This window comes from Anolis carolinensis, chromosome 1 (assembly GCF_035594765.1).
Source record: "Anolis carolinensis isolate JA03-04 chromosome 1, rAnoCar3.1.pri, whole genome shotgun sequence".
Lineage (NCBI taxonomy): Eukaryota > Metazoa > Chordata > Lepidosauria > Squamata > Dactyloidae > Anolis > Anolis carolinensis.
The window spans coordinates 258135014-258161866 of NC_085841.1; the positions used below are offsets into that span (position 1 = coordinate 258135014).

Sequence of the window (26853 nt, forward strand, 5' to 3'; positions counted from 1 at the left end):
TGTGCTAGTTGCTAGGAGACAAGCTCCTGGACTTAGCTGTACGCATTCCACCGTCAAGTTCCTAACTTTTTAAAAGGGAGCATTTCCATTCTTTGGGGCAAGATTCTGCCTGAACCAGTGCCTGGACTAGGACAGGTAAGAGCATCCTGCCCTCGGGTGGAGAAATGGGATTAAATCATGCCCCGGTACACGTGGCTTTATTGAATTTACTTTCCCTTTGCTCTTGTACTTGATCAGAGCTGTCAAATTTATCCAAGGACTATCCAGCACTATTACCATACTGCAGTTTTAGGTGGAGTGCAGGTTCTGAACCCAAGACCTTCTGCATGCAAAGTGTATGCTCTGCCATGACACAAAGCATGCCTTCATACCGAATGGATTGCATTCTTTGCATGCTAGTTGTGCTGGGAATATTAATACCAAGCTAAAGGCTCAAAGGAAGATGTGTGGCTGGAGGCATAGGCTGGCCACAATTTATGAAGAAGTCTTTTCAGGTGCAGTCATGTGTTTTAAGACATAAAAGTAGACATTCAAACATTTTTCAGAGAAGTAGCTGTTAGTTTATTGCAGCATAAAAAGAAGAAAGGTAAGGGGAAGTAAGAAAGTAATGCAGTAGCCAGGGCCGGCCGGAGATATTTTTAAATGTTAAGCGGGGGTGCTAAAAAGCGCCCCCGCCACCGGCCCCGCCTCCCACGCCCTGGCCCCGCCCAGCGTGCCCTGGCCCCGCCTCCCACGCTGTGTGGGAGGCGGGGCCAGGGCGAATAGTGCGGGGGGCGGGGCCAGAGTTGGCCCCGCCCCCCGCCCAGCGTGCCCTGGCCGCGACCAGGAAGTAAGGCCCGAATGGCCTAGCTGTGCTGTGCGCGTGCGCACAGCACACCTAGGCCATTTTGCCCTTAGTAACAAACGCACGGGCACAGCGCACGGGCACAGCGCAGATAGCCCATTCGGGCCTTACTTCCTGGTCGCGGCCGGCGATCGCCCGGGCGATCGCCGGCCGCGACCAGGAAGTAAGGCCATTTTGCCCTTAGTAACAAACTAAGGGCAAAAATGGCTTATCTGGCTGTGCGCATGCGCACAGCACAGATAGGCCATTTTTGCCCTTAGTTTGTTACTAAGGGCAAAATGGCCTAGGTGCTTGTCGCGGTTTGGCGTGGGCGCGGGGATTGAAGCCCCGCGGGCCCGCGCCAACACCGGAGGCGTCGGTGGCGCTACGGGTCGCTGTCGACGCCTCGACAGCGCCCCTAGCAGCCAGCGCCCGAGGCGGCCGCGTCAGCGGCCGCCTAGTAACAACCGGCCCTGGCAGTAGCACCTTTAAGACTAACTGGTTTTCATTTCAGTATGAGTTCTTGTGGATATAAACCCACTTTTTAAGATGCAAGATAGAATGATATCCAGATTTCAACGTGCTGGAGTGGGGGAATAATTGTAAAGGTGTTGATACAGTATATTTTCCCCTTCGTGTCCTCCTTTAGAGTAGATATTATTATTTTATTGTATGACACAGCAAACAAGATAGATATGCTGGATTTCATTTCACAAAATCACAAGTCGAACATTTCCCAAGTGCCTAGGACTGTGTGATGTATTTTTGGATGATGAGCGCAGATCCCAGTAGGGTGGCCTTTTGCAGTAGGCAGATCGTAATTTTGTCAATGCCTATTGTTTCCAAATGCCGACTGAGATCTTTTGGCACGGCATCCAATGTGCCGATCACCACCGGGACCACCTGCACTGGTTTCTGCCAGAGTCTTTGAAGTTCAATCGTGAGGTCCTGATAGCGGCTGATGATGATGATGATGATGATGATGATTATTATTATTATTATTATTATTTGATACACAACAAGATCAGTACACAACAAACAAGATTATTATGCTGGCTGATGTATTGGATCACACGCTGGACACTTCCCAAGTTTCTAGGACTATGTGCTGTATTGGCAAATAATGCGTGCAGATACGAGTAGGGTGGCCTTGTGCAGCTGACAGATGGTAATTTTGTCAGCGCCAATTGTTTTTAATTGCTGGCCAAGGTCTTTAGGCCAGTGGTTCTCAACCTGGGGTCACCAGATGTTTTTGGCCTACAACTCCCAAAAATCCCGGCTAATTTACCAGCTGTTAGGATTTCTGGGAATTGAAGGCCAAAAACACCTGGAGACCCTAGGTTGAGAACCACTGCTTTAGGCACTCCACCCAGTGTGCCGATCACCACTGGGACTGCCTTTACTGGCTTGTACCAGAGTCTTTGCAGTTCGATCTTAAAATCCTCGTATTGTGTCAGCTTTTCCAGTTCGTCGTTGTCTCACTCATTCAGTCGTTTTTGACTCTTCGTGACCTCATGGACCAGTCCACGCCAGAGCTCCCTGTCGGTCGTTGCCGTCCCCAGTTCCTTCAAGGACGAGTCAGTCACTTCAAGGATACCGTCCATCCATCTCGCCCTTGGTCGGCCTCTCTTCCTTTTTCCTTCCATTTTCCCCAGCATCATTCTCTTCTCCAGGCTTTCCTGTCTTCTCATGATGTGGCCAAAATACTTCAACTTTGCCTCTAATATCCTTCCCTCCAGTGAGCAGTCGGGCATTATTTCCTGGAGGATGGACTGGTTGGATCTTCTTGCGGTCCAAGGCACTCTCAGGATTTTCCTCCAGCACCAAAGTTCAAAAGCGTCTATCTTCCTTCGCTCAGCCTTCCTTATGGTCCAGCGCTCACATCCATAGGTTACTATGGGGAATACAATTGCTTTCATTATGCGGACCTTCGTTGCCAGTGTGCTGTCTCTGCTCTTCACTATTTTGTCAAGGTTGGCCATTGCTCTCCTCCCAAGAAGTAAACGTCTTCTGATTTCCTGGCTGCAGTCTGCATCTGCAGTGATCTTCGTGCCTAGAAATATAAAGTCTGTCACTGCCTCCACGTTTTCTCCCTCTATTTGCCAGTTGTCAATCGGTCTGGTTGCCATAATCTTGGTTTTCTTGATGTTTAACTGCAGCCCGGCTTTTGCACTTTCTTCTTTCACCTTGGTGATAAGGCTCCTCAACTCCTCCTCACTTTAAGCCATCAGAGTGGTATCATCTGCATACCTAAGGTTGTTAATGTTTCTTCCAGCAATTTTAACTCCAGCCTTGGATTCGTCAAGCCCTGCATGTCGCATGATGTGTTCTGCCTACAAGTTGAATAGGGAGGGTGAAAGTATATAGCCCTGTCGTACTCCTTTCCCAATCTTGAATCAGTCTGTTGTTCTGTGGTTTGTTCTTACTGTGGCTACTTGGTCTTTATACAGATTTCTCAGGAGACAGACAAGGTGACTTGGTATCCCCATACCACCAAGAACATAATAATAATAAAACTTTATTTATATACCGCCCTATCTCCCGGATGGGACTCAGGGCGGTTTACAGTCATAAAAGCGACACAAACATTACATAACAACATAATAACACATTATTAAACAAAGTAAAATAATACAATTATAACAATAAATAACACTTACATGTTATAAATAACATGCCATAGTTTATTATGATCCACACAGTCGAAGGCTTTAGAATAGTCAATAAAGCAGAAGTAGATGTTTTTCTGAAACTCCCTGGCTTCCTCCATTATCCAGCGGATATTGACAATTTGGTCTCTCGTTCTTCTGCCTTTTCTGAACCCAGCTTGGACATCTGGCAACTCTCGCTCCATGTATTGCTGGAGTCTGCCTTGCAGGATCTTGAGCATTACCTTACTGGCATGGGAAATAAGTGCCACTGTATGAAGGTTTGAGCATTCTTTAGCGTTTCCCTTTTTTGGTATGGGGATGTAAATTGATTTTTTCCAATCTGATGGCCATTCTCGTGTTTTCCATATTTGCTGGCATATGGCATGCATCACCTTGACAGCATCATCTTTCAAGATTTTAAACAGTTCAGCTGGGATCCCATTGTCTCCTGCTGCCTTGTTGTTAGCAATGCGTTTTAAGGCCCATTCAAATCAGGACTCAAAGTGGCTAAATAATTGAGAATTTCTATATTATCTGTTCATCTCTTTTACAAAATTATTCTTCTTTTCACATTTCCCCCTCTTCCCCCCTCCCTCCCCTAATCCCCCTATCACACTTTCCTGTATATCTTTATCTTTAACCATGAACATTTTTTTCCTAATCTTTATACAATCTCTATATTGGCTTCACCACTTTCTATCCATTCCATATATGTCATCCATTTATCTTTAATTTCTTCTGTTTTATCCTCCTGTTTATCCTCTTGAACTATACATGCTATAATGTCCGATTGGACTTGATCAAACAGGTAATTATTCCAATTTTCCAAATTCCATTTTTTCCATCTCTCCACCTCCGTGCTATTGCAGCCTTTCCTGCTAGAATCATTGCTATAAATAAATCTTGGTTTTTTACATTAAGCTTATTGTTCCCTATTATTGCCCTTAATAGAAAATCTATATTTACCTGCGTTGATATTTTAAATAGTTTCTCCATTTTCTTTACTATATTTTCCAGAAAATTATTTTGACATTCCCACCATGTGTGCGAGTACAGTAGAGTCTCGCTTATCCAACGTAAACGGGCCGGCAGAACGTTGGATAAGCAAATATCTTGGATAATAAGGAGAGATTAAGGAAAAGCCTATTAAACATCAAATTAGGTTATGATTTTACAAATTAAGCACCAAAACATCATGTTATACAACAAATTTGACAGAAAAAGTAGTTCAATACGTAGTAATGCTATGTAGTAATTACTGTATTTACGAATTTAGCACCAAAATATCATGATGTAGTAAAAACATTGACTACAAAAATGCATTGGATAATCCAGAACATTGGATAAGCGAGTGTTGGATAAGTGAGACTCTACTGTACTTTATTTGCACTACAATGGCAACATGTTGAGCTTATTTCCATTCCCATATTTGATAACTGAGCTGCTGTCCTGTACCATTTCCAGATACATTTTCTTTCTAACACTTTATGCTTCTCCATTTTAATTTTCTTAACTCCCTTCCTTTTTTCCCTATTGTTTGTTTTGTGAGGGGGTCCTTCTTTCTGCCATTTATTTTGTACTGTTCATGCTATATATTCATCATCTTTTATAATCAATTTAGATATTGCTCCTGCTAATCCTTTCTCTGATTTCTGTCCTTTTATAAGTATACTCTACAGCTTACTTTCTTTGCCTATATATTCCCCTTATTTCCAGTTTACAGTTATTATATAGGCCTAATACATTTATCCAGTTTTTATTTCCCACCTTTTCTATTATCCCAGTTATGGGGTCAGTTGACCATTTATGTCATACAGATCTTTAATATAATAGTAGCCTTTGTCCTTCATGTCCTTCCAACAGTTGGGGTTGAACTCCTTCTCATACAGGCATTCTAAGGGCAGCCACTTCAATATTTCAGGCATCCATGTTGGATGACATTCCCCCACTATTTTTAGTGTTAATTTTCTGGAGGTCCTTGTTTTTTTGATGCTTGCCTCTAGATTTATTGTGAATATGACAAATTTTCCCTCTCCATTATTTGTTACGTCCTCTATTCTAGACAATTTTTCTCTTTTCCCTATTCTGCTTTCTAGCAGTGGTTTTATTTGAAATGCTTCATAGTATAATTCCAGGTTTGGAATCCTCCACTCTAATTCTTCCTGGTGTGTATAATATACTTTTTTTAAAAATTCTAGAATTCTTTTCTCCTCAAATCCAATCTCTAATGATCTTATTCCAAGTGTTAAATTGTCTTTGATTAATTTCTATTGGGAGGACCTGGAATAAGTATATAAGTTTTGGAATTAAAACATTTTAACAGCTTTTATTTTATTAATAATACTTAAGTTCTCTCTCCCCCCCCCCCCCCAATCCTTTCATGATCTTAAGAACTTTCTTCCATGCCTCTTTATAGGTACTCTCATTCATCATTTCTGTGTTTATTTTGTTTTGTCACTCCCAAGTATTTTATTTTCTTCTTTCCCATACCTATTTCCATTATTTTGTCTATTTCTATTTTTTCCAGTCTATTTACTTCAAAATAAATGATTTCAAATTTCTTTATATTTACTCCCAATCCTGTATTTTTCATAATCATTTAGTATAATTTTAGTTCTCTTATTCCTATTAAGGGGCTAGTTAGTATCACCATATGGTCATCTTCAAAAATATTCAATTTAATCTCCTTCTTCTCTTGACCAAATTTACATCCTTCTATTCTTGCACTATTTCTTATTCTATTTGCTAGCACTTCTATATCTATGACAAAAAGAGATGGTGAGAGGGGAAAACCTTGTCTTACTCCTCTTTGAATTAGAAATTCCCAGAGAAAGGTCCTGACCTACTTGAGGATGTCCAGCTGGGATGGGCCATCCTGGCCTCTCTTGATGTGACAACGTGTGAAAGTCATGAAAGCTGCCTATTGAAAGACAGTTTCTTTGGGTTCAAAATCTCTGATAAGATTCCTTCTGTGACATGTGAAATAGCAAGCCTAGATGCCAACTTTGTCCCCACATCTATTCTGGGAGCAATATTAGAGGGGCCAATAACATCACCCACAACATCAGAGGTGTATTCATTTGATCTTTGTTAAATGTTATATATGCCATCCTATGGCAGCAATGTCCCCCTCTACATTCTACATTGAACAAGCAGGATAACCTCTATGCAAGAGGATAAATGGGCACAAATCTGACATTAGAAATGGCAATACCCCTAAACTAGTTGCAGAACATTTCAAGACATATAACAATGGATTTACAAGTCGCAGTCACTGAACAAAGAACTTAAAAGAAAGACCAGAAAAAAACCAGATGAAATTAATTAAATCCACACATTGTAATCCATTAGCTGAGGCATGAACAAAAATAATGACTTCATAGCACATTAGATGTATTAATACAAGAGTCTATGCTGCCAAAAGCATCTGCTAAAAGGAATATTTTCAGACAAGATTTTGAATTCAGGAAAACTGATTTTTGCTGAACAGATCTACTGATTTCAGACATTGACACTGATACCTGTAAGGATCTGAATCACCTGTATCAATTTATACTACCTTAGTATTTGTATTAGAAGACACTCTTGTTGTAATATAAATTATACTGTGCAAAGTTATCCTGGAAAAGTATTATCAGTAATTATGCAAATCTTGTAATAAAAGGGCAATGCCTATATGGATACATGGCTTACTGGAGAGGTTGGTTTTTTAGGCCAGATGGCTCTTAGTGATCCTGCCAAAAGGGAAAGTCAGTGGTACTAATTAATTGAATTTCTATCCCATTATGCCAATCAAAACAGAACACACAATTATGTAATAAAACCTCTTATTACTTTATAATTAGGTGCCATCCCCATCTACTTTTTAAAGATTGTAGTAGCCTATACCTCAAAGACCTAGTAAAAAGAGAAATATCTCACTGTCTTTCTAGCAACAAAAACTAAGATAATCAATAGTTTGCAGACAACAGCCCCCTTCCCCAAGAACAAAGCTGTTTTGCTGAATTCATACCACGTTCCTTGGAATAGCTTAATCTCCAACAAACCAATTATGCAAATAGCATATCATGCATGCTTTGTCAGGAATGGAAAAGCTATGACTGCTTTGGAGCCAAACATGCATATGCAAACACAATTTAGTCATGGAAGTATTAATTAGGAGTTAATAGAGAAATACAAAAGAAACTGTATTTTTTCTGAGAGATATTGTGAATCTAATATGGTTTTTAATGTTTCAAATGCCAATATTCTAGATTTTACTGGTTCAAAGAAACATCTCTGATAAAGTCAATGAAGGCATTGCGAGAGGCATGGGTATCTCTCCTATCTTTTTTGTTTTAGGTATAAGAAAGTCCAGTTGTGCACTATGTTGTGCCAAGATTTGAGATCTTAGTGATGAAGCAGAGCTTAAATAACATTATGAAGCAGAATCGACAAGGCCAGCATGACATCAGGAGGGCAACACATAATTTGTGTCGACGTAGCTTGACAGTTAGTCAAGAAAACAATAGGAACAGTGGAAACAGATACACAAGAAGACCAAGAAATTAACAGATAAGGGTTATCTCCTGGTGCAGTCCTTGAGCAACTGAAGTGAAGATGTCTACTGAAGGCAGACCCCACACTTAGGACCTCATCACATGGATTCCCCCCCCCCCCCCGTTTTCTCTCCATTTTCACATGTTGGCAAAACAGAGTCCCACAGTGGTCGCCATCTTGCCAGTATACTACAAAGGAGAGAATGCTCCATTCTCCAACTACTGATTCGAGAAAGTGGGGGGAAGCAAGAGAAAGCAGGAAGAAGATGGGGAAAGGTTGTGGGGTGGTTGGCTATCCCCAAAGATGGATCTTGTCAGAGGACAATGGGGTAAGACAGTTTCCCCATTCTTCCCAATGCTTTCCTCCTGCACGTCTGATGAAGTCCTTAGTATATGTATAGGAAGAGTTACTGAGAGAAAAACTATAATGTAGCCCAACCAAATACATAAATAAATTATTGGTGTATTGGTTTATAGGCCTGTTCCTGGAGTTATTTGGGGCACTGCTTCAGAAAATTGCATTGGATAAACTGCATCAGTTCGAGTTTCTTAGATAAGATTATCATGATTTTCTATGGATGTGAAGATATATAATGGTATATAATATATGTTCTGTATGCCAAATCTATAGCTAATAGATGTTTTTGGCCTACAACTCCCAGAAATCCCAGCCAGTTTACCAGCTATTAGGATTTCTGGGAGTTAAAGGCCAAAATCATCTGGGAACCCCAGGTTGAGAACCACAGTAATAGGTTCCCTTTTTAAATATACCCAGAAACAAGGCTAACATTAGAGGCATCAAAATGTGTGACAGTCAGTGTAATCTAAATACAAATGTTTTGCCAGAGCTTTCAATAAAAGTTGTCATATCATTTCCTTTCATTTTAATATGGCTTATCCTTTATATCCTAGCCATGATGGGCAATATTTGGCCTCAAGATATTGTTTGATGGCAGTTTCTAGTAGCCCTTGTCAACAGAACCAATGGTGGGGAGTTCTGGGAGTTACAGTCCATCAATCTCTGGAAGGCCACAGGTTACCCATCCCTCCTGTAGGCTAAGTAAAATACAATGTGTTTCAATAATTTTAAAAAATAACTCTTAAAATGATTGTTCATTCTCATGGAAGGAGTTATCAACTTGTTTGAATCTGTGCCATGACCCATTTGTAATAATAATGACGGGGAGTAGTCAAGACCTTTTAAAACAGTTATTCATTTTGATCATTGTTAATATTTATATTTTGTAGGTTTTAAAATTATATATTTTAAAGGTGCGCTGCTTGGGTCTCAGTCCTGGGAGAAAAGCAGGGTACAAATAAATATAATCAGCCTGCTTTATTCTTCATGTGACTGCAAATGGGCTAGTGTATATCTTTACCCGCGTCCTTTAAAAATAAATTCTAGGCTAGTTATGACATCACAGTGTTGTGCATGTTTGATCACATTCTGTTTCTAGGGCACATTGTAGAACTTCCAGAGCCAAACTGCTTTTTTCTGCTTCTTCTTGGCACTTGGCAGCATCTTAGAATGCTTAGTGGTCAGTCATCTTCAATCTCTCTTTGTCCAGGAAACTCTTACCTGAAACCATCACCTTCTGTATCTTCAGAGAAGATGGGGCGGCTCCCTTTGGGGGTTGTTTCTCCCTATGTAAAAACCAGCTCTGGTGGAAGTATCGACCCCATGAAATTCTATTGCACCAGCTATGGCACAGCTTATGGTAAGGTCCTTTATCATTATGGCAGTAGTTCTCAACCTTCCTAAGGCTGCGGCCCCTTAATATAGTTCCTCATATTGTGGTGACCCCCAACCATAACATTATTTTTGTTGCTACTTCATAACTGTAATTTTGCTATTGTTATGAATCGTAATAAATATTTGATATTCAGGATGTAATTTCATTCACTGAACCAAATTTGGCACAAATACCCGATATGCCCAAATTTGAATACTGGTGGGTTGGGGGAGGATTGATTTTGTCATTTGGGAGTTGTAGTTGCTGGGATTTATAGTTCACCTACAATCAAACAGCATTCTGAACTCCATCAATGATGGAATTGAACCAAACATGGCACACAGAACTCCCATGGCCAACAGAAAATACTGGAAGGGTTTGGTGGGCATTGACCTTGAGTTTTGCATTTGTGGCTCATCCAGAGAGCACTGTGGTCTCAAACAATGATGGAGAGTGGTCCCTGGTCAAAGTGGTCCTTGGTCAAGTGGTCCCTGGTCAAAAAAAGATTGGGAACCACTGCTGTAAAGACTTGAGCTGGGAAAGAATGGGATTCTATTGTTGTCAATATTGCTAATGCTATGTGCTCCTGTCTAGAATAGTCAAGGTAGATAGCAGCCGCCTCCAAACTCACTCACTGCATGAGAAGCAAAACAGATACATTTCCCTATTTCATGAATTGAGTATACCTGTCTTGTGAATACCTGAAATGCATTGCCAGAAAGGTGGTGTATAAATATAGTGAGCAAGTAAATAATTGGATGATGGTACAAATCTCACTGACTCATTTTTGTTCACCAGGTCGGGAAGGATTTCGTCCTCGGATTGGTTTCCACTCTGGAGCTGGTTACAAAGCCAATTACCGTCCTGTTGTCCAATACAAAACAAGCCTGGACAAATTAGATAATCCAGCTGTGGGGTAGGCATCTTGCACTTTGAATAAATTGATTGGGATAGCTTGTAGCACAATAGCATTCTGCACAGTCACGCATTTATTGTTCAAGGTTTTGCACCTCTTTCTTAGAATCAATGCTGTGTTACAAGTGGTACGTTGGTCTGCATATGGGGACAAAATAGTATCATGTTGAGTGTTTAAATGAACTAGGAGTTTGCAGGTAGATCTAACACATTCCTTCTATTCTGAATGGGCAAGTATCTACCACAAGAAGATAGGCAGGGGAGGAGCACAATCGGTGAACTTGTAATATTTTGGCTTTCCATTGATTTCTTTTTAAAGATTAACATAGTGGTGCTCAAAAGACCTGTGTATATGTTCACAATAACTAGTATATTGGGGAAGACAAAGGGATGTGCTATGAAAATACCTTCAGCTTTTAAAGCCTCACTACAAAACCAACAGGAATAAAGCACCCTGCAACATAAACTTCAGAGGACTATTTTTATAGGAATGACTAGCTGTGCCCGGCCACGCGTTGCTGTGGCGAAGTCTGGTGGTATGGGAAATAAAGTATTGAGGAATTGGTGGTAGTTAAGGTAAAGGGTAAAGGTTTTCCCCTGACATTAAGTCCAGTCATGTCTGACTCTGGGGGTTGGTGCTCATCTCCATTTCTAAGCCGAAGAGCTGGCGTTGTCCATAGACTCCTCCAAGGTCATGTGGCCATTGGCATGACTCCATCGAGCGCTGTTACCTTCCCTCCGGAGCGGTACCTATTGATCTACTCACATTGACATGTTTTCGAACTGCTAGGTTGGCAGGAGCTGGGGCTAACAGCGGGCGCTCACTCCGCTCCCAGGATTTGAACCTGGGACCTTTTGGTCCGCAAGTTCAGCAGCTCAGTGCTTTAACACACTGTGCCATCAGGGGCCCCTTTTACGCTGCCATATAATCCAGTTCAAGTCAGATAATCTGTATTTTATAGGCAGTGTGGAAGAGGCCTAAGTGAGGCCTAACTCTGCCTGTCCCCTGGGCTGAGTGGGTTGCTAGGAGACCAAGTGGGCGGAGCGTAGCCTTCTAACTGGCAGCAATTGGATAAAAACAATTATTCCTCTCCCTCTAATTAGGATTTTATTTTTCTTTTGTTTTTGTTGTATGAACGTAGAGGCATGGATGGTTGTGTTGCCAAGTTTAGTGTTTCTGGAATGTGTAGTTTTGCTGTTTTGTCCTAGGCCGAAATTTCATTACCCCTTTATATATATAGATAGGTATATTTTCCCCTCCTAAACCAGGACTCTCCTTCAAGACAACTATGAATCAACAACTACCAAGCACTTCCAGCCTTTCCAGCTCCCAGATGGGAAGTATCCTCTGCCTTGGAATGTACACCAGTCGGGGAGCGGGTATGTCCGGGAAAAACCCCTTACATTCCCCACCACCAAAGCTGTAAGTATCCAGAATCAAGGCTCCAGTTTTGTGTTATAAATTGTTCTGTGAATGTCTCATCGTTACAGCACATTTAAGTCATTGAGTTCCCATCAATAATGACCTAGGCTCCCCTGTTTGTGATTTGGGCCAGGCTGGCCATGAAGCTTGGAAAGTTGTGACTTTCCCTCCAACTGTTTCATTCAATCTTCTGTCATCTCACTTTTTCAGCAGTTGCAAACATGTCCCACTTTCTCATCTTCTCACTTTTCCTGCTTTACTCTGGTCTACTTCAATTAGTCCAGGCTGAATGTAAAGTACAGAAGCAATTTGTACTCTTATGTCCACAGGGGGAGGGGGAGAGGAGGGAGGGGGATTTTCCCATGCCCAGTAGGCTCAGGGAAGAACACACTGCTGGAGCCTCTCCTAGCCTGTGTATTCTTCCTTGTTAGTAATGTTGTCATTTTGACCGCACAGTTGCTTAGTCATTTGTGTCCCAGTTGTCATCTGTAAAATGTTGGAAGGTATGATGTAGTCTAGAAGAAGTAATGCTTTCAAATTCTGGTTTAACTACTGTAGTAACATTATATGATGGTAGGTAAGCAGGATAGGATTTGAAGAGGTTCTTAGATCAGTGGTTCTCAACCTGTGAGTCCCCAGGTGTTTTGGCCTATGACTCCCAGAAATCCCAGCCAGTTTACTAACTGTTAGGATTTCTGGGAGTTGAAGGCCAAAACATCTGGGGACCCACAAATTGAGAACCACTGTTCTTAGATGATCCAAGAAATATCAGATAATTGCTACCAGAAATATTCCTAACGCTTTCTTTCCCCCTTCCTTGCCTCTACTAACCCTGCTCCACCAAACCATGCTATTCTCAGGGTTGCCAGGTCTCCTGGATTTTAAGGGACAGTCCCATATGGAAATAAAATGCAACTTAGCTCTTTGAAATGTGCTACTACTAATAGTTCATCCAGACTGGGGAAGGGCAGTGGGACTGAGCCCTAGTATTTGCCAGACTCAACGCCTCTATAATTATGAAATTGCTTTATAATCATGAATATTAAAAGCAAGTTGTGGTTTTTCTTTTCTATTGTGTTCTTTTAATAAACACTATAATTACGTTTTTCTAAGCACTCAGTGCAACAGGAAAAGTTGAAACCTTTTCCCATTCAAAATGCATTTGCTGAAATTAATACTATTCCATTTGGAGGGTTTGGGAAAAAGAATAAACCACATGAGGTTTAAGAGCATGAGACCTCGTGGCCTCGCTGTCTTCTATGTATTTTACTTAAAGAATAATAGGATCCCCCCATGTATCTTAAAAGATGATGGATGCAAAATATTCTTTAAGCATTTTTGTTCTGTTTTGTTCTCTTCTTTCTCGTTCAGCTATAGCACTGATTTTACTGCTTCTATATTTGGACTATTCATACAGATTGCCTAAGTTACAAGTAAGTTTGATTTCACAGGTCAAGCAAGTCCATTTTGATACAGCGGACCAAGGATCAGGTGCTATACCAGGGCTGGACCCCAGACATACTCCTGATCTTCACAAATTACAGGGAAAAGGCTCTAGTGATGTGGAAAACGCCAGACATGTGAGTCTACATGGGGCCCACTGCCAGGATTAGCCCTGCCACCAGAAAATGTTGAAGTGATAGCCATAGCAGCTGACTTAAGATGAGGCAGCAAGTCATCAGATACTTTATTTAATACTTTGCATTTTTACCTTCAAGGAGAGTGAGATGTTCTGTCTTAAATGCAAAATTACTTGGTTGTCCTTGGGTATCATGTTCTGGGGAAAGAGTCAGTGAGAGGGATTGTTTGCAGTTGTTGTGGTGTCTTCCCCACCTCTATCTAGAGGTTGAGCAGATAGGCTGTTAGGAATTGTGGGAGTTGTCATCCAAAACATCTGGAGGGCTGAAGTTTGCCCATGCCTGCTATAATCTCTACCCAAATTAAGTGTGCTTGCCCCAGCTTTCAGAGACCTCTAGAGTCATTTATATATGATTAATCAAAGCAAGAGAGTCTGTATTTATAAGTTTATCATCTTAAACATACCATAAAACAAAAGGAAGTTGGGAAGGAAAGGGGGAAGGAAGAGAGAATTAAATTGCCTTTTTTTCACAAAGGTTGAGTGTCCTTTATCTAGAAATCCGATATACTCTAAAACCCAAAACGTTTTGCCTCTAGCTGCCCACTTCCACCTGAGGGCTAATCAATCACATGTCTAGTTCTCACCAAGTTTTTTCTCAATGTACGAAATTTGACAGGCAAAAGGAGGTGGAGTCTGCATACACAGAAAGCAGATCCCTCCAGATGCTTCCACATTTACCTGGCCAATGATAACACTCAATAGGATGGTCATCCTGGAAATAAACAAAAGTCTAATGCTGTTTCTCTTCCGATAGAAGAACAAAACGCCATGGGGTTGCTTTGCTAAAAGCGTGAAAAATGTGTGATGGCCAGGGAAGCATCTGGGGGATCAGCTTTTGCGTGAGCGGAGTCCTCGTCCAGTCTTCTCTTTCCCCTATCAGGGCTCCTTGAGGAAAAGTCGAATATATGACTAGCCTTCTTTCCCCCCATTCCCAATTTATATGTATATGCATATACAGGTATTCCAAAATCCAAATAAATCTAAAATCTGAAAAATGTCAATTTCTAAGCATTTTGGATAAGAGAAACTCAAGCTATAATGACCATCTAGGAGTCCAAGGAGCGAAGGTCATTGATGGAGCTGATCTTTCTGCAGGGCACTTCAATTGTATTTGTGTGTTGTTCAAAACCAGGAGAGTTGATTCCAGTTCCTCACTTCTGATCTAAGGAACAATGTGCACGCACCTGTCTCATCCCTTATGGCTTGCAAGTGTAACTGAAAGTGTGAATGCCCTTCACTGGAGAGGTTGTGCTTATGATGAAACAAAATTCCTATCTGCAATGTTTGATCTGTGAAAGCTATTATATGCAAACAAGTCATCACTCAACATCACAGTATGCAAATCGTGAACAAGCTTTGAGTGGAATTTCATCTCAAAGTGATAAGTGTAGGAAAGAACACAAAAAGTGAGAATTAAATCTGTTATCATTTGGCACAAAGGAGATATCAGATAAATGGGAGGGATACTTAGGAAGGAAGAAAAAGAGGAAATAATACTGTGAGGTTGGTGTTGGGGAGGGTTATTTACACTACTCAGTTACAGCACGATGATTTCATTTTAATTACTGTGATTCTGTCCTATGAAGTCCTGGAATTTACAGTTCAGGAGAAGGCATTTACAAGTCCTATCTAGAAAAGTTCTCAGGTGCAGCTCTTGAAACAATGAACCCTAGGATTCAACAAGCCATGCCAGTTAAAGTGGAATCATAATGCTATAATTGTGTAACGCAAGGGGTTCCTATGATACTTTCTATTTTGCAAACTTAAAGTGGTTCCCATCAATGTCTATTGTGCCATCACCAATCCTCAAATTCCTTTTCCATACATAGCCCTTCCTTGTTTTCCTTATGTGGCAAAATATTGGTTAAGGACAAAAAGACAGAACAGCAAGCTGAAGAACCCTCCTGAAAATGCTGTAAGATTTACTTACAATTAGGTGTGGGGACTAGGGAGTTGCACCAGAGTTTTCACAATGAATATTTGCAATATTTGAATATTTGGAGGGCATTCTAGAGGTCCAGGCTTAAGGCACAACAGGTTAGAAAAAACAAATGCCTTTGACAGACAACCTTAAGTAGCTAAGCATAACCCCAAGTATAAATGTCCTGCTCTTAACAAAAGGAGTGGATGGTATTTGGAATTGTGAATTGCATCTTCTACTGACGAGACAAGCAGCAGTCTGCTCCCAGAATTCATGACGTTATTCTCTGATGTACTTCTAGGGACCTCGCTACATGTCTACAGAGTATGGCTCCAAGTTTCGCTTCAATATCCCAGGACAACCAGGTACGACTCCTCCCACCTCTGCTATACTATTGCTTGGCAATTAAAGTACATGCCACTCTCTTAAGAGCTTAGGTGCATTATACTTATGGTTACTTCCTGCTTGACTGTGTGTTTGTTCAAACCCATTCTCTTTCCGCATCACATAGCCTTTCCTTTGCTCTTTAGGGTCTCGCCCGTTGGCACAGTGGGTTAAACCGCTGAGCTGCTGAACTTGCTCAGCGGTTCGAATCTGGGGAGCGGGGTGAGCTCCTGCTGTTAGCCCCAGGTTCTGCCAATCTAGCAGTTCAAAAACATGCAAATGTAAGTAGATCAATAGGTACCACTCTGGCGGGAAGGTAACGGCATTCCATGCAGTCATGCCAGCCACATGACCTTGGAGACGTCAACAGACAATGCCGGCTATTTAGCTTAGATATGGAGATGAGCACCAACCCCTAGAGTCGGACACAACTACACTTAATGTCAGGGGAAAACCTTTATCTTTACCTGATTTACACCTCTTTTTGCCTGTCTTCCTGTAAGTGTGTGTGATAACTTCTCTCTCTGGGTGAGATGCTCCAACTCTCTTGACACTTTCTTTTCTTACCTTTCATCAGAAAGATGAGCCTTGTTTGGATTATGTACAAGTATTTGTGAGTGAAACTACTTTTATTAGGGACTTTATCACAATAACCCATTATTCCACTACAGCTGTGTTACCGTAAATAGTGGATACATACTGCGATGAGCACCTTTGATGTCGCATCTCTTTTAATAAGTGCAATTGTGCCAATTTGCCAATCTGTAGCCCCACAATTGTACGTCTGCCAACCTGCATAATCTTCCTAACCTACTTCTGAGAGAGAGAGAGAGAGAGAGAGAGAGAGAGAGAGAGAGAGAGAGAGAGAAATATTTTCTTGCGCAATCAGACATGGCATTAATGGCTATAAGCTATAAAATGCTATGAATAACATGACATTACAAAGTCAAAAGTATGACTAGGATATGAAACAAACATCCCATCGTTTTGTGTAACATTTTCCAGCCATGGAATAATTCTGGTGAGTCACACTTGCATATAAACACCAATATGGCATCTGAATGAACAGCGTGTGTAACTGTAAGCCTGATAAGACAAGTCAGATTGAAGCCACTAAGACAAGAATACATTTAGAAGAGTGGGTGAAGTGCAATCCCTGTTGAGTTCTATGGCGATAATGCAGAAGTTGCCCAACTATGGGTTAAAAAGCATGTTTTTGTTATGATCCAGTTGTGTCTCTTACCCATTCAGACTAGATGCTTGACTTTTTTTACTCAGGTGCAATATGCCTTTTAGGAATCAGTGCCAGATAAATATGAGAAATATATTCAAACTGATTCTAAACATAATGGTCACAATCCAGTGCAAAATTAGGTGTTTTTAGATCTGTGTTGGCTTGTGACAGTCGTGTGCCTGAAACAAGACCGCATCTGAAATTGTGCTGCTTTCACAAAGGTAGCAATTTGGGATATATTTTCTCTGATGTTCTTATCCTTTTTAAAACATCATGCCACAGTATGCCATTCTTCCTACTCTGAATCTCACCTCCCTGTTCTTTGAATTTTAAGTTCTTTTAAATCTATATGTAGGTAGCTGCAGCAGCAGTTTGGCGTACATCCAGATCACAAGTAACTCCCAGTTGATTATTTAAAAGTTGCACATATCATTACTGTCACCCACTAGTATTCAAAACACAATGTCCTAGACATTGGAAATTTTGAGATTAAAATGTAAATGGGAGTTTTTTGCTTTGTTTGGGGTTTTTGATAGGTGGTTTTGAGGGCCTATTTATTTTTACACCCATGAGAATTTTAACATTTAAAATCTTCCTGTGGACTTCTTGGGACGTTGGAAATATTTGATAATGAAAATGGACTTTCTTATGTAACTGTGAGGGCTGGAGAATTTAGGGCGGTGTAACCTTTTAAAAATAGCATTGTAAGAGTTGTGAAGTGCCATGTAAATTCTGTCTTACCTAAATGTCTTGGGACAGCTTGTCACATTGCATAGCACAGGTACAGCTCTATAACCCAGTCTTGTGTCTGAGAATAAATTCATCTTTTGAGGTGACAATCAGAAATCCATGCAGCTCTCTCAGAGAACTTTTCTCTATTCTGTATTACTTTTTTTGGGAATTTGCTGTTGAAAAGCCTTCCCTCCAAGCAAGTGCATGGATTAGAATTTCACAGGAAACAGAGTACTTCTGAATGTTTCCTATAGTTATGCCACACCTTAGAGCAGAACTTTCCAAGGTGTGTATAGTGACACGTTAAGGTGTTAGCTACAGTGTGATATGTCGCTCAAACATAACAAGAAATGACAAATTTTCAGAAATTATACCATCATCATACAAATTATACAAATGTATACTATTATCATACAAGTCATTCAAGGGAGTCCCCGGTGGTGCAGTGGGTTAAACCTTTATGTATCTTTGCCTATCATACAGATCATATATTTTTAGAAAAAGAAATGAAATGTTTTCATGAGACATGTTGTGACCCCATACATTTCATTATTACAAATTATGTTTCTGGCATACCTTTTGTGAGGGGTTGGTCTAACTTCAAGTTTGCTAGGAAAACTTAAATATTGTATCACAAAATGATGAATCTCTAAAAAGTATGTCACCATCCCTCTGTCTTAAAATAATAATATACTTTATTTATATTCCGCTCTATCTCCCCAAGGGGACTTAGAGCGGATGACAGGCAGAGCCATCTTGAGGTAATTTTCCTTAGTAGGCAAAGGTACTTTTTGTCCCCCCCCCGGCACGGGGGGCAGAGCTGCATGGGGGCAGGACCGCATGGGGGGCGGGACCGCACGGGCCGCCGTGGCCTGGCTGGGCCTTCCTGCTGCGCAGCCTGGACCCGCCCCCCACGTGGCCCTGCCCCCCGTGCTGCACGACCCCACCCCCCATGCCATGCGGACCCGCCCCCATGCCACGCGGCCCTGCCTCCGTGCCACGTGGCCCCGCCCCCCGTGGGAAGGCCTGGAAAGGAAGAGAAGGAGGCGGGGGTTGCGCCATCCTCCCGGGGCCTCGACGGCACCCCCTGGATGATGGTGCCACAGGCAAATGTTCCCCTCACCTGGCGGTTGGACTGCCTCTGTTTACAGGTACATATATGGCAAACATTCAGTGCTGTTAGACAATTGACAGAGACAGACAGTACATAAACAGAGGCAAGGCTTCCCTCTTTTCATCTCTGGCATCCGTTTGTACTTGGCCATGGGGAGGTGCTGTTGTTTCACTCTCCATGCTGAGGAGCTTGTCGTCCATGGACTCCTTTTCTGGTTGGATTTTTGCTGGCATGTTTTTCAGGGTGACTTTTACCTCCCCGCCAAAGCGGTACCTATTTATCTACTTACATTACTGTTTTCGAACTGCTAGGTTGGTAGAAGCTGGCTGGCCCTGACCCAGGCTTGAACTGCCTACCTTCCAGTCAGCAGGATCTTCTATAGCAGACAATTTAAACCTGTTGCTGAGTCTGCCCTCTATGGCCTCCACATTCCAGCAGCAGAGGGATGAACTTCTATTCCTCCTCTACCAGATGGGAAAAATAGAAAATTGCAAGACTGGGGTTATAATAAGGCTATGCCAGAAAAGGCTGTGACAGTATTCATAGCTATTAGTCATTATGGCTCCTGGATAAAAGGCAGCATCAATTGTTGAGGTACAACAACAAGAATGGACTTTTTTTTGCCTGTCTTTGTCCTCTGTTCTGATTCAATCAGGCTGCTCTTTTCTGTATTGCGGCTGATGACCTTCAATGTTATATACTTTACACAATGAATCAGAGAATTAATATGAAACAGAAACAGGCCTCTGCAATGGTATTACCATGAGAGTCATCACTATGTGGGTCAGTGCTCACCTATGCTCTGACACTTTACAGATGACAATCAGGACTTGAAACTATTGCACTAAAGTTTGGTACAAAGGGCGAGACCAGGCAAAAAGAGGACAAAAGTTATTACTGAAGAGGAATACTATTGTTTCAAGCAGAAAAACCATGAGATTTATTGACTAGGGGGAGAAAAAAGATTGGAGGATTGGACAAAAAGGAGGAGGGGGGGGGGGAAACAATACAGGTTGAGCATCTCTCATCTGGGATTTGGAAATCCAAAACACTCCCCAAATCCAAAATTGTCCAGCTGGGTGGCTGGAATAGTGACACCTTTGCCTTCTAATGGCACAAAAAATCATGCAAAAATTATAGAAAATATTGTATAAAATCCCTTTTGGGCTATGTGCATAAGGTGAATATGAAACAAATGTATATATAGGTTATATATGTATATGCAAATACAGATATTGTTGCACCTCAGCGCTGGTTCACCTTGCTCTTAGCACACACCCCACCACTGTAGGCTAGGTTGAAACAGTTTATTGATAAAAGATAGCAAACTCTGAATAAAAAGCAGTAAAGAAAGCAATGAATGCAATGCTACTCCATAAAAACAATATAATCCTGTAGTAAAAGCAATTGGCAGAACATAAAGCCAAGTCTCAGATGTAGGAAATTAGTCCTGAAAAACAAGGCACTCTGAACTTCAGAACAAAAAGCAAAACACAGTTTCCAGGCATGAACACAAACGAAAGACCTTTTCCATGAGCTTAAAACAAGACAGGAGATGTACTTCCCAAAATCAACATTGCTCTGCCTGAAATCACTTTCTGTTTCTCTTGTATTTAACCATGTTTACAAGCCAGAAAGGCATTTCTCTGCCCTTGGCTTCCCACGCGTTTATTAGCTATTCTGAGGGAACGCCTGGGCCGATGAACCTTCAACCTCAACCTTGTATCTCTGTCTAAGAAAGTTTCCTCAGACTCACTGACCGAAACACCTGGAGCTTGTTGATGTTCTAAATCTAGTGAAAGGTCACCCTTATCATTGTTTCCTGTTTCCTCGCCAGAGCCTTCAACATTCCCAGTATCGGAGCCTTCAAGATTTCCCACATCAGCATTGCTTTGATCAACCTGCATAAACCCAAATCCCCCTTCATCCTTAGACTGAACCACAACAGATATTACAAAAATTAAAAAAAAATAAGAATATGAAATCCTAAAATTTTAAATGCTCATCCTATCCTTTAGGGCACTTTTTCTTAAACTGTGGGACTCAACCCCAAATCGGTCCCCTTAGCTCAATGTTGGGGTTACAAAAAAAAGCTGGAAACAGTAAAAGGATTCTGAATGCCACCCATTTACACAAATGTTTTAACAGCAACGTACAGTGTTTATATTGGATTCTGTAGAAAATACGTCAGCTGTTCTTCAAAAAAAGGAAAATCAACCTGTTTAGCAAGCCTTGCAAATGTTGATTTGCTATCAGATAATGTTTTATCTTTATACCTATTTTATATATCTATATACCCATGTAAAAAAAAATCTTGGGTGGAAAATATTTAAGAAGCCCTGCTGTAGGGTATTAGCTGTGTGTGTGTGTGTGTAATTGTAAGTTGCTTGTTGACTTAGAAAACCTTTTAATTTCATTAGATTTTCTAGGCAAGGAATATCAGAGACAGTATGGTAGGTTCCTTCCGTTGAAAGATAACTTACAGCACTGGTGTTCATTGGCGATCTCCCATACAAGTATTAATGAAAGATGACCCTGCTTAGCTTCCATTCCACTAGCTCAGTGATGTCATTGTGGCCCTCCACGTGTTTTGGACTCCAGCTCCCAGAATACCTGGCCATTGGACAAGCTGACTGGGGCTTCTGGGAGTTGGAGGCCCAAAAATCTGTAGGGCCACAAGTTTGACACTTCTACACTAACTCTGCTGAAAGACCATTTGCTTTTAAAAATCTGTCCATCTTCTTCCCCATCCTTTCCTTCACTTGTTTCATGTCTATTTAGCCTGTACACCTGTTTTTATTGATTGTATGTAAGTTGTTCCATGAGCCTTGTTGGCTGAGGAGAGATATTAACATGCTTTCAAATTAAATCTCCACATGCAGATTTCCTGCAAAAGAAAACAATTGGAGCCAGAGAAGAAACAGGATTCACTGAGGGTGGCCTCGCCAACCCCATCTTGGACAAAGCAACAGCTCAGGTTCTCCCAGTGCACTCTGTATATGCTGCTGTTCTTGGCAAGGGCCAAGATGGCTATATGAAGCATATGATCAGTTTTGCTGATCCCTAGCAAAACTGGTGCCCTTGCTCTAGTAGGCAACTGCATTTGAGTTTTGGAGTAGTGGTCTCTTCCCTGTGACCCTCACATTACTGCATTAATTCTGCGGTCTAGATGCACCATTGGTTTCTCTGTACTTAGACATCCCTGCAGTTTTTGTATTATTGCAGGAAGATGGTTCCATATAATTATCTGTGGATTACTATGCAAGACCTATGAAAACAGGCTTGATTTCTCTCACAAAGGACTCCTTGTATCCTTTTATGATATCCCTTTAGTACAGCGTTTCTCAAACTGGGGGACGGGACCCCTGGGGCGGGGATCACAAGTGGGTGTCAGAGGAATCGTCAAACATAATCAGAAAACACATATTAATTCACAGTGCTCTCCAGAGGCAGGTGAACTACATCTCTCCTAAATCACTATCATTTCCTCCAAAATCCCTCCAGTATTTTCTGTTGGTCATGGGGGTTCTGTGTGGGAAGTTTGGCCCAATTCTACTGTTGGTAGGGTTCAAGGGGCTCTTTGATTGTAGGTAAACTATAAATCCTAGAAACTACAAATCCCAAGTGTCAAGGTCTATTTTCTCCAAACTCCACCAATGTTCAAATTTGGGCATATTAAGTATTTGTGCCAAGTTTGGTCCAGATCCATCATTGTTTGAGTCCACAGTGCTCCCTGGATGTAGGTGAACAACAACTCCAAAACTCAAGGCCAATGCCCTCCAAACCCTTACAGTATTTTCTGTTGGTCATGGGAGTTCTGTGTGACAAGTTTGGTTCAATTCCATCACGGATGGAGTTCAGAATGCTGTTTGATTGTAGATGAACTATAAATCCCGGCAACTACAACTTGCAAATGACAAAATCAATCCCCCAACTCCAGCAGTATTCAAATTTGGCTTATTGGATATTTGTGCCAAATTTGGTCCAGTGAATGAAAAAACATAAAATCATAGAATCAGAAGAGACCTCATGGGCCATCCAGTCCAATCCACTGCCCAGAAGTAGGAAATCGCATTCAAAGCACATCCTGCATATCAGGTATTTACATTACAATTCATGAGAGTAGCAAAATTACAGTTACGAAGTAGCAATGAAAATAATTTTATGATTGGGGTCACCACAACATGAAGTCACAACATTAAGGGGTCACAACATTAGGAAGGTTGAGAACCACTGCTTTAGTAGGAACTGTAATGTGGAAAACGTGTTCTGCTTAGCCTATTTGAGGTCTCAATACTGTGTTCTGTTTCACAGGCCAGCATTCCGGGGGTCAGCATTACAAAGACAGATTATCTGCCATCCACTTTTCCCCATGTAAGGAATCCATTTATAGTTGTGGGTTGAGAGAACAGATGAAGGGATATATTTGCTTGCCTTGTGCCATTTTTCACCTCTTGTATTCCACCTCTGACTGCTTGTGTGTACTATACCCACCCACCTGCATTATGTTCCTCCTGACAGGGTGACGAGTTTCTCCCAGTCCTTTCCAAAGGCTCTGAAAGGGGGTCTGGATTCAGTCGGCAGAATAATCTTGGACCTGGTACTGAAGTAAGTGATGTGCCCATGCTGGCAGAAGTCAAATACCTCCAGACTGTTCTGCTGTATATATATTCCCTCTGCCTATTGGCTTTTTGGGGTTTTTTTGTTTGTTTAGCTGCCTGCTTTCCTTTCCATGTTTTATGTGTCCACAGTTCTCTCTAGCCTCATATAGCTCCTTCTATCTACACAAGCAAAATAAATCTGGTGCATTTTGGAGTATTCCCCTCCTTAGTGCCACACCTATTTGTAATTAGCATAGTGACATTGTATTGATGGCCACACATTTCCCCTGCCCAAATTCAGACTAGGACAGCTTTTCCTCTGCTTGTTATCTTCATCTCTCCAATCTACACTTAAAAGTAAAAATAAAACGTTCTGTCTCATCCCACCCCTTCACCCCAATGCTAACCCCAATCCAGATAGACATACTAGAAAAACACCTTTTTCTGCAAAAAGTGTGGAACAAAAAGTGAAAAAATGCATTAAAGCCTAAAAGAAGCACTTCCACTGTTAAAATTGTCTTACGTTGTATGCTCCCACAGCACCAGAATAGAGGCGAGTATAGAATTTTTTGGGATGTAGACAACCCCTCTGTCTGCTATAGCATATTTCTATACCTGTGTTCCTTTCTGACTATATTGTTCTCGACCATTCTCTGAGGTTGGATCTACACTGCCATACAATTCAGATTATTAAATCAGATAATCCAGATTATCTGCCTTGAACTAGATTATATTGAGTCTATACTGCCGTATAATCCAGTTCAAATCAGATAATCTGGATTGTATATGGGGTCTAAGGCTTTTCACCCGCTACCAGAAACTGCAAACAAAGATCTCCTTTTGTTCTGTTTGTTTCTTGAATCCCCATCTGATGGTTTGGCATTTTCTTTTGTTCTTACTCTCTAACCATCATCCACCTGCACCTTCCATTTCCTTCTCCACTGTGTCATCCTTTACTATACCTTCTCTGTGGTGCTTCAGCAGCTTTCAGGATGAATTCTTCACTTATTACCAGTCTCTTGAATCTCTACAGGAAATTCCACGCAGTACAGCGGTGCAAGCCCCCCTGAGCCACTCTCAGTACCAAGGACTTCAGCGGCAACCTCAGACAAAGACCAGCCTTCTAGGACGGGAATATGTGGGTAACAAGGTATGCCTGAAATGCAGTCATCAAGGCCTTACAGTTTTGCCACAGCTTTTAAACCCGTAAGTCTATTTGCTCTGTCCTTCTGGTACCAAGTCCTTTTTTTGTTTTTGTTTTTATGGCTTCCCACATAGGAGCTAACAGGATTCAGCCACAATAACCTCAGTTATGTGACACCAGCATATGATCCAAATCATGCTAACAGGTTCCTGACTAGCTACAATTCCAAGTGAGTCTGTTTGGTTCTTCTTGACATCCTGTATTTAGGGTGATAACACTCTCAGGTTATGTCTTTCTATGGGCCCTTCCACACACAGCCATATAACCCAGAATATCAAGGCAGAATAACCCACAGTATCTGCTTTGAACTGGGTTATCTGAGTCCACACTGCCATATATCCCAGTTCAAAGCAGATAATGTGGGATTTTATTCACCTGTGTGAAAGGAGCCTATAGTAAAGCACCATTAACGGGCTTTAGTAGGCGTTAGCTTGTTCTATGTAAGAACTTTGATTAGTTGGTTGTAAGATCTTTGAGGCAGCAGAGGGGTATACATCATTTCTGGGTCTGCGGGTTGATGTGTGACTTGTATGTACAAAAATAGATACTTACATGGTATCGTAGCTTAGAAATGTTTGCAGGGCCTTGGGTATTTGGCACTTCATAGGAACTGTGTACAAGTAACTGTTTTTCTTGGGAAAGAGGAGCCAGTGTGGATTTTGTTGGCTATGCCATAATCTGCCTCTTCTTTTCCACAGGTTTTATGAAAACATACCAAAGGGCGTGGACAGAGAAGGCTGGACACGGGGAGGGATCCAGCCTCAGCAGGCAGGGGGTTTCGCTACCAACAACCATGCCACTGATTTAGGCACTGATCCCAATGCCACAGAGACCTTGAGGACTGTTCACCCCCATGTTGGCAGGTAACACTCATTGCATTTGTTTGCGCTGTTCCTTTGTCCTTCCTCTGTTCCTGCTTTGGGATGCCACTTGCAATGCCCATTCTCCACTCTTCTCCCTCATTCCAACTGGCACGTCATTTTCTGTTTTGTATTGTGTTCTCTCCTGCAATTACAGGACCATCACAACCGTTGATCCGTTTTATCGTGATTCTCCCCACGACCGCCGCTTCACAGCTCTCCATCAGACAACTGTACCCAATTAAGTAAGGGACATCTTCCTTTTTTCCCCCTTAAGGCAGTAGTATAAGAGCGCTAAGCATAATAGGGTATCTGTCTGGGCACCTTGTGTAAAACAGGGTGATACTGTGTATTACTTATTGTATGATTCAGCAACTGTATGGTAACTGGGCTTTAGGGCTTAACGGATGTAATCCTGTTCTCATTTCTTATTCCAGAAATGCATGCAAAACAAAAAAACCCTCATTTTTTCTCTCTTTAAAGCAAATGTGCATTGTGCAGCAAAATTCTTCCCCTAGAATTTGCCTTGCACTAGTGTTCTTGGGAAGGAGAAAGGAGACGTTTTACTTGTATATTATCTTCCCTACCACTCAGCACTTACCCTTTCGCTAACTGATTTCTCTCTCTTTGCAGCCTCTGCTTTGAATTAAAGTACAGCACCTTTGAACTTCAGGTCCATATCCTACCGACTAAAAAAGGAACACCAGTGATAATGCTGTCATATCACATCTAGCACATTTAAACTCAACGTTTTTTTGTTTTTTTTTGTTTTCAAGAAATTAAAATATACCTTACTGAAATATCTAGTGTCACAGACACTATGTCAAAATGGATGCAGGAAGATCTTTAGAAGATGGAGTAAATAACTTTTTCAGGAAAAATTTGGGACGACTTTAAGACTTGGATCATAAGCAGGAAATAGGGTAGAATGACAGTGTGGCTTTATATACCAGGTGTCAGATATAACACAGTTTTAAACATTTAAGTATATTATAGATCAGGCATGGGCAACCATGGACCCTCCAGGTGTTTTGGACTTTAACTCCCACAATTCCTAACAGCCTACCATCTATTATGAATT

General features: G+C 41.4%; 1 protein-coding gene across 4 annotated transcripts; it reads left to right on the forward strand.

Moving 5' to 3' along the window:
• On the forward strand, positions 1 to 26572 carry saxo4 (stabilizer of axonemal microtubules 4). Of its 4 annotated transcripts, none has more exons than XM_062967453.1 (14): positions 1 to 135; positions 9581 to 9730; positions 10544 to 10661; positions 11930 to 12083; positions 13535 to 13663; positions 15945 to 16008; positions 21990 to 22084; positions 23422 to 23481; positions 23629 to 23715; positions 24742 to 24858; positions 24987 to 25081; positions 25611 to 25775; positions 25930 to 26017; positions 26406 to 26572. In XM_062967453.1, exons 2-13 carry the CDS (start codon positions 9625 to 9627, stop codon positions 26015 to 26017), a joined length of 1278 nt encoding a protein of 425 aa, XP_062823523.1. In that variant the 5' UTR covers positions 1 to 135; positions 9581 to 9624; the 3' UTR covers positions 26406 to 26572. The 4 variants fall into 4 exon arrangements, with proteins under 4 accessions (XP_062823523.1, XP_062823522.1, XP_016851052.1 ...); XM_062967452.1 differs by lacking the exon at positions 1 to 135 and adding an exon at positions 8195 to 8341; XM_016995563.2 differs by lacking the exon at positions 1 to 135 and having other exon boundaries at positions 9494 to 9730.
• The last annotated feature ends 281 nt before the right edge of the window (positions 26573 to 26853 follow it).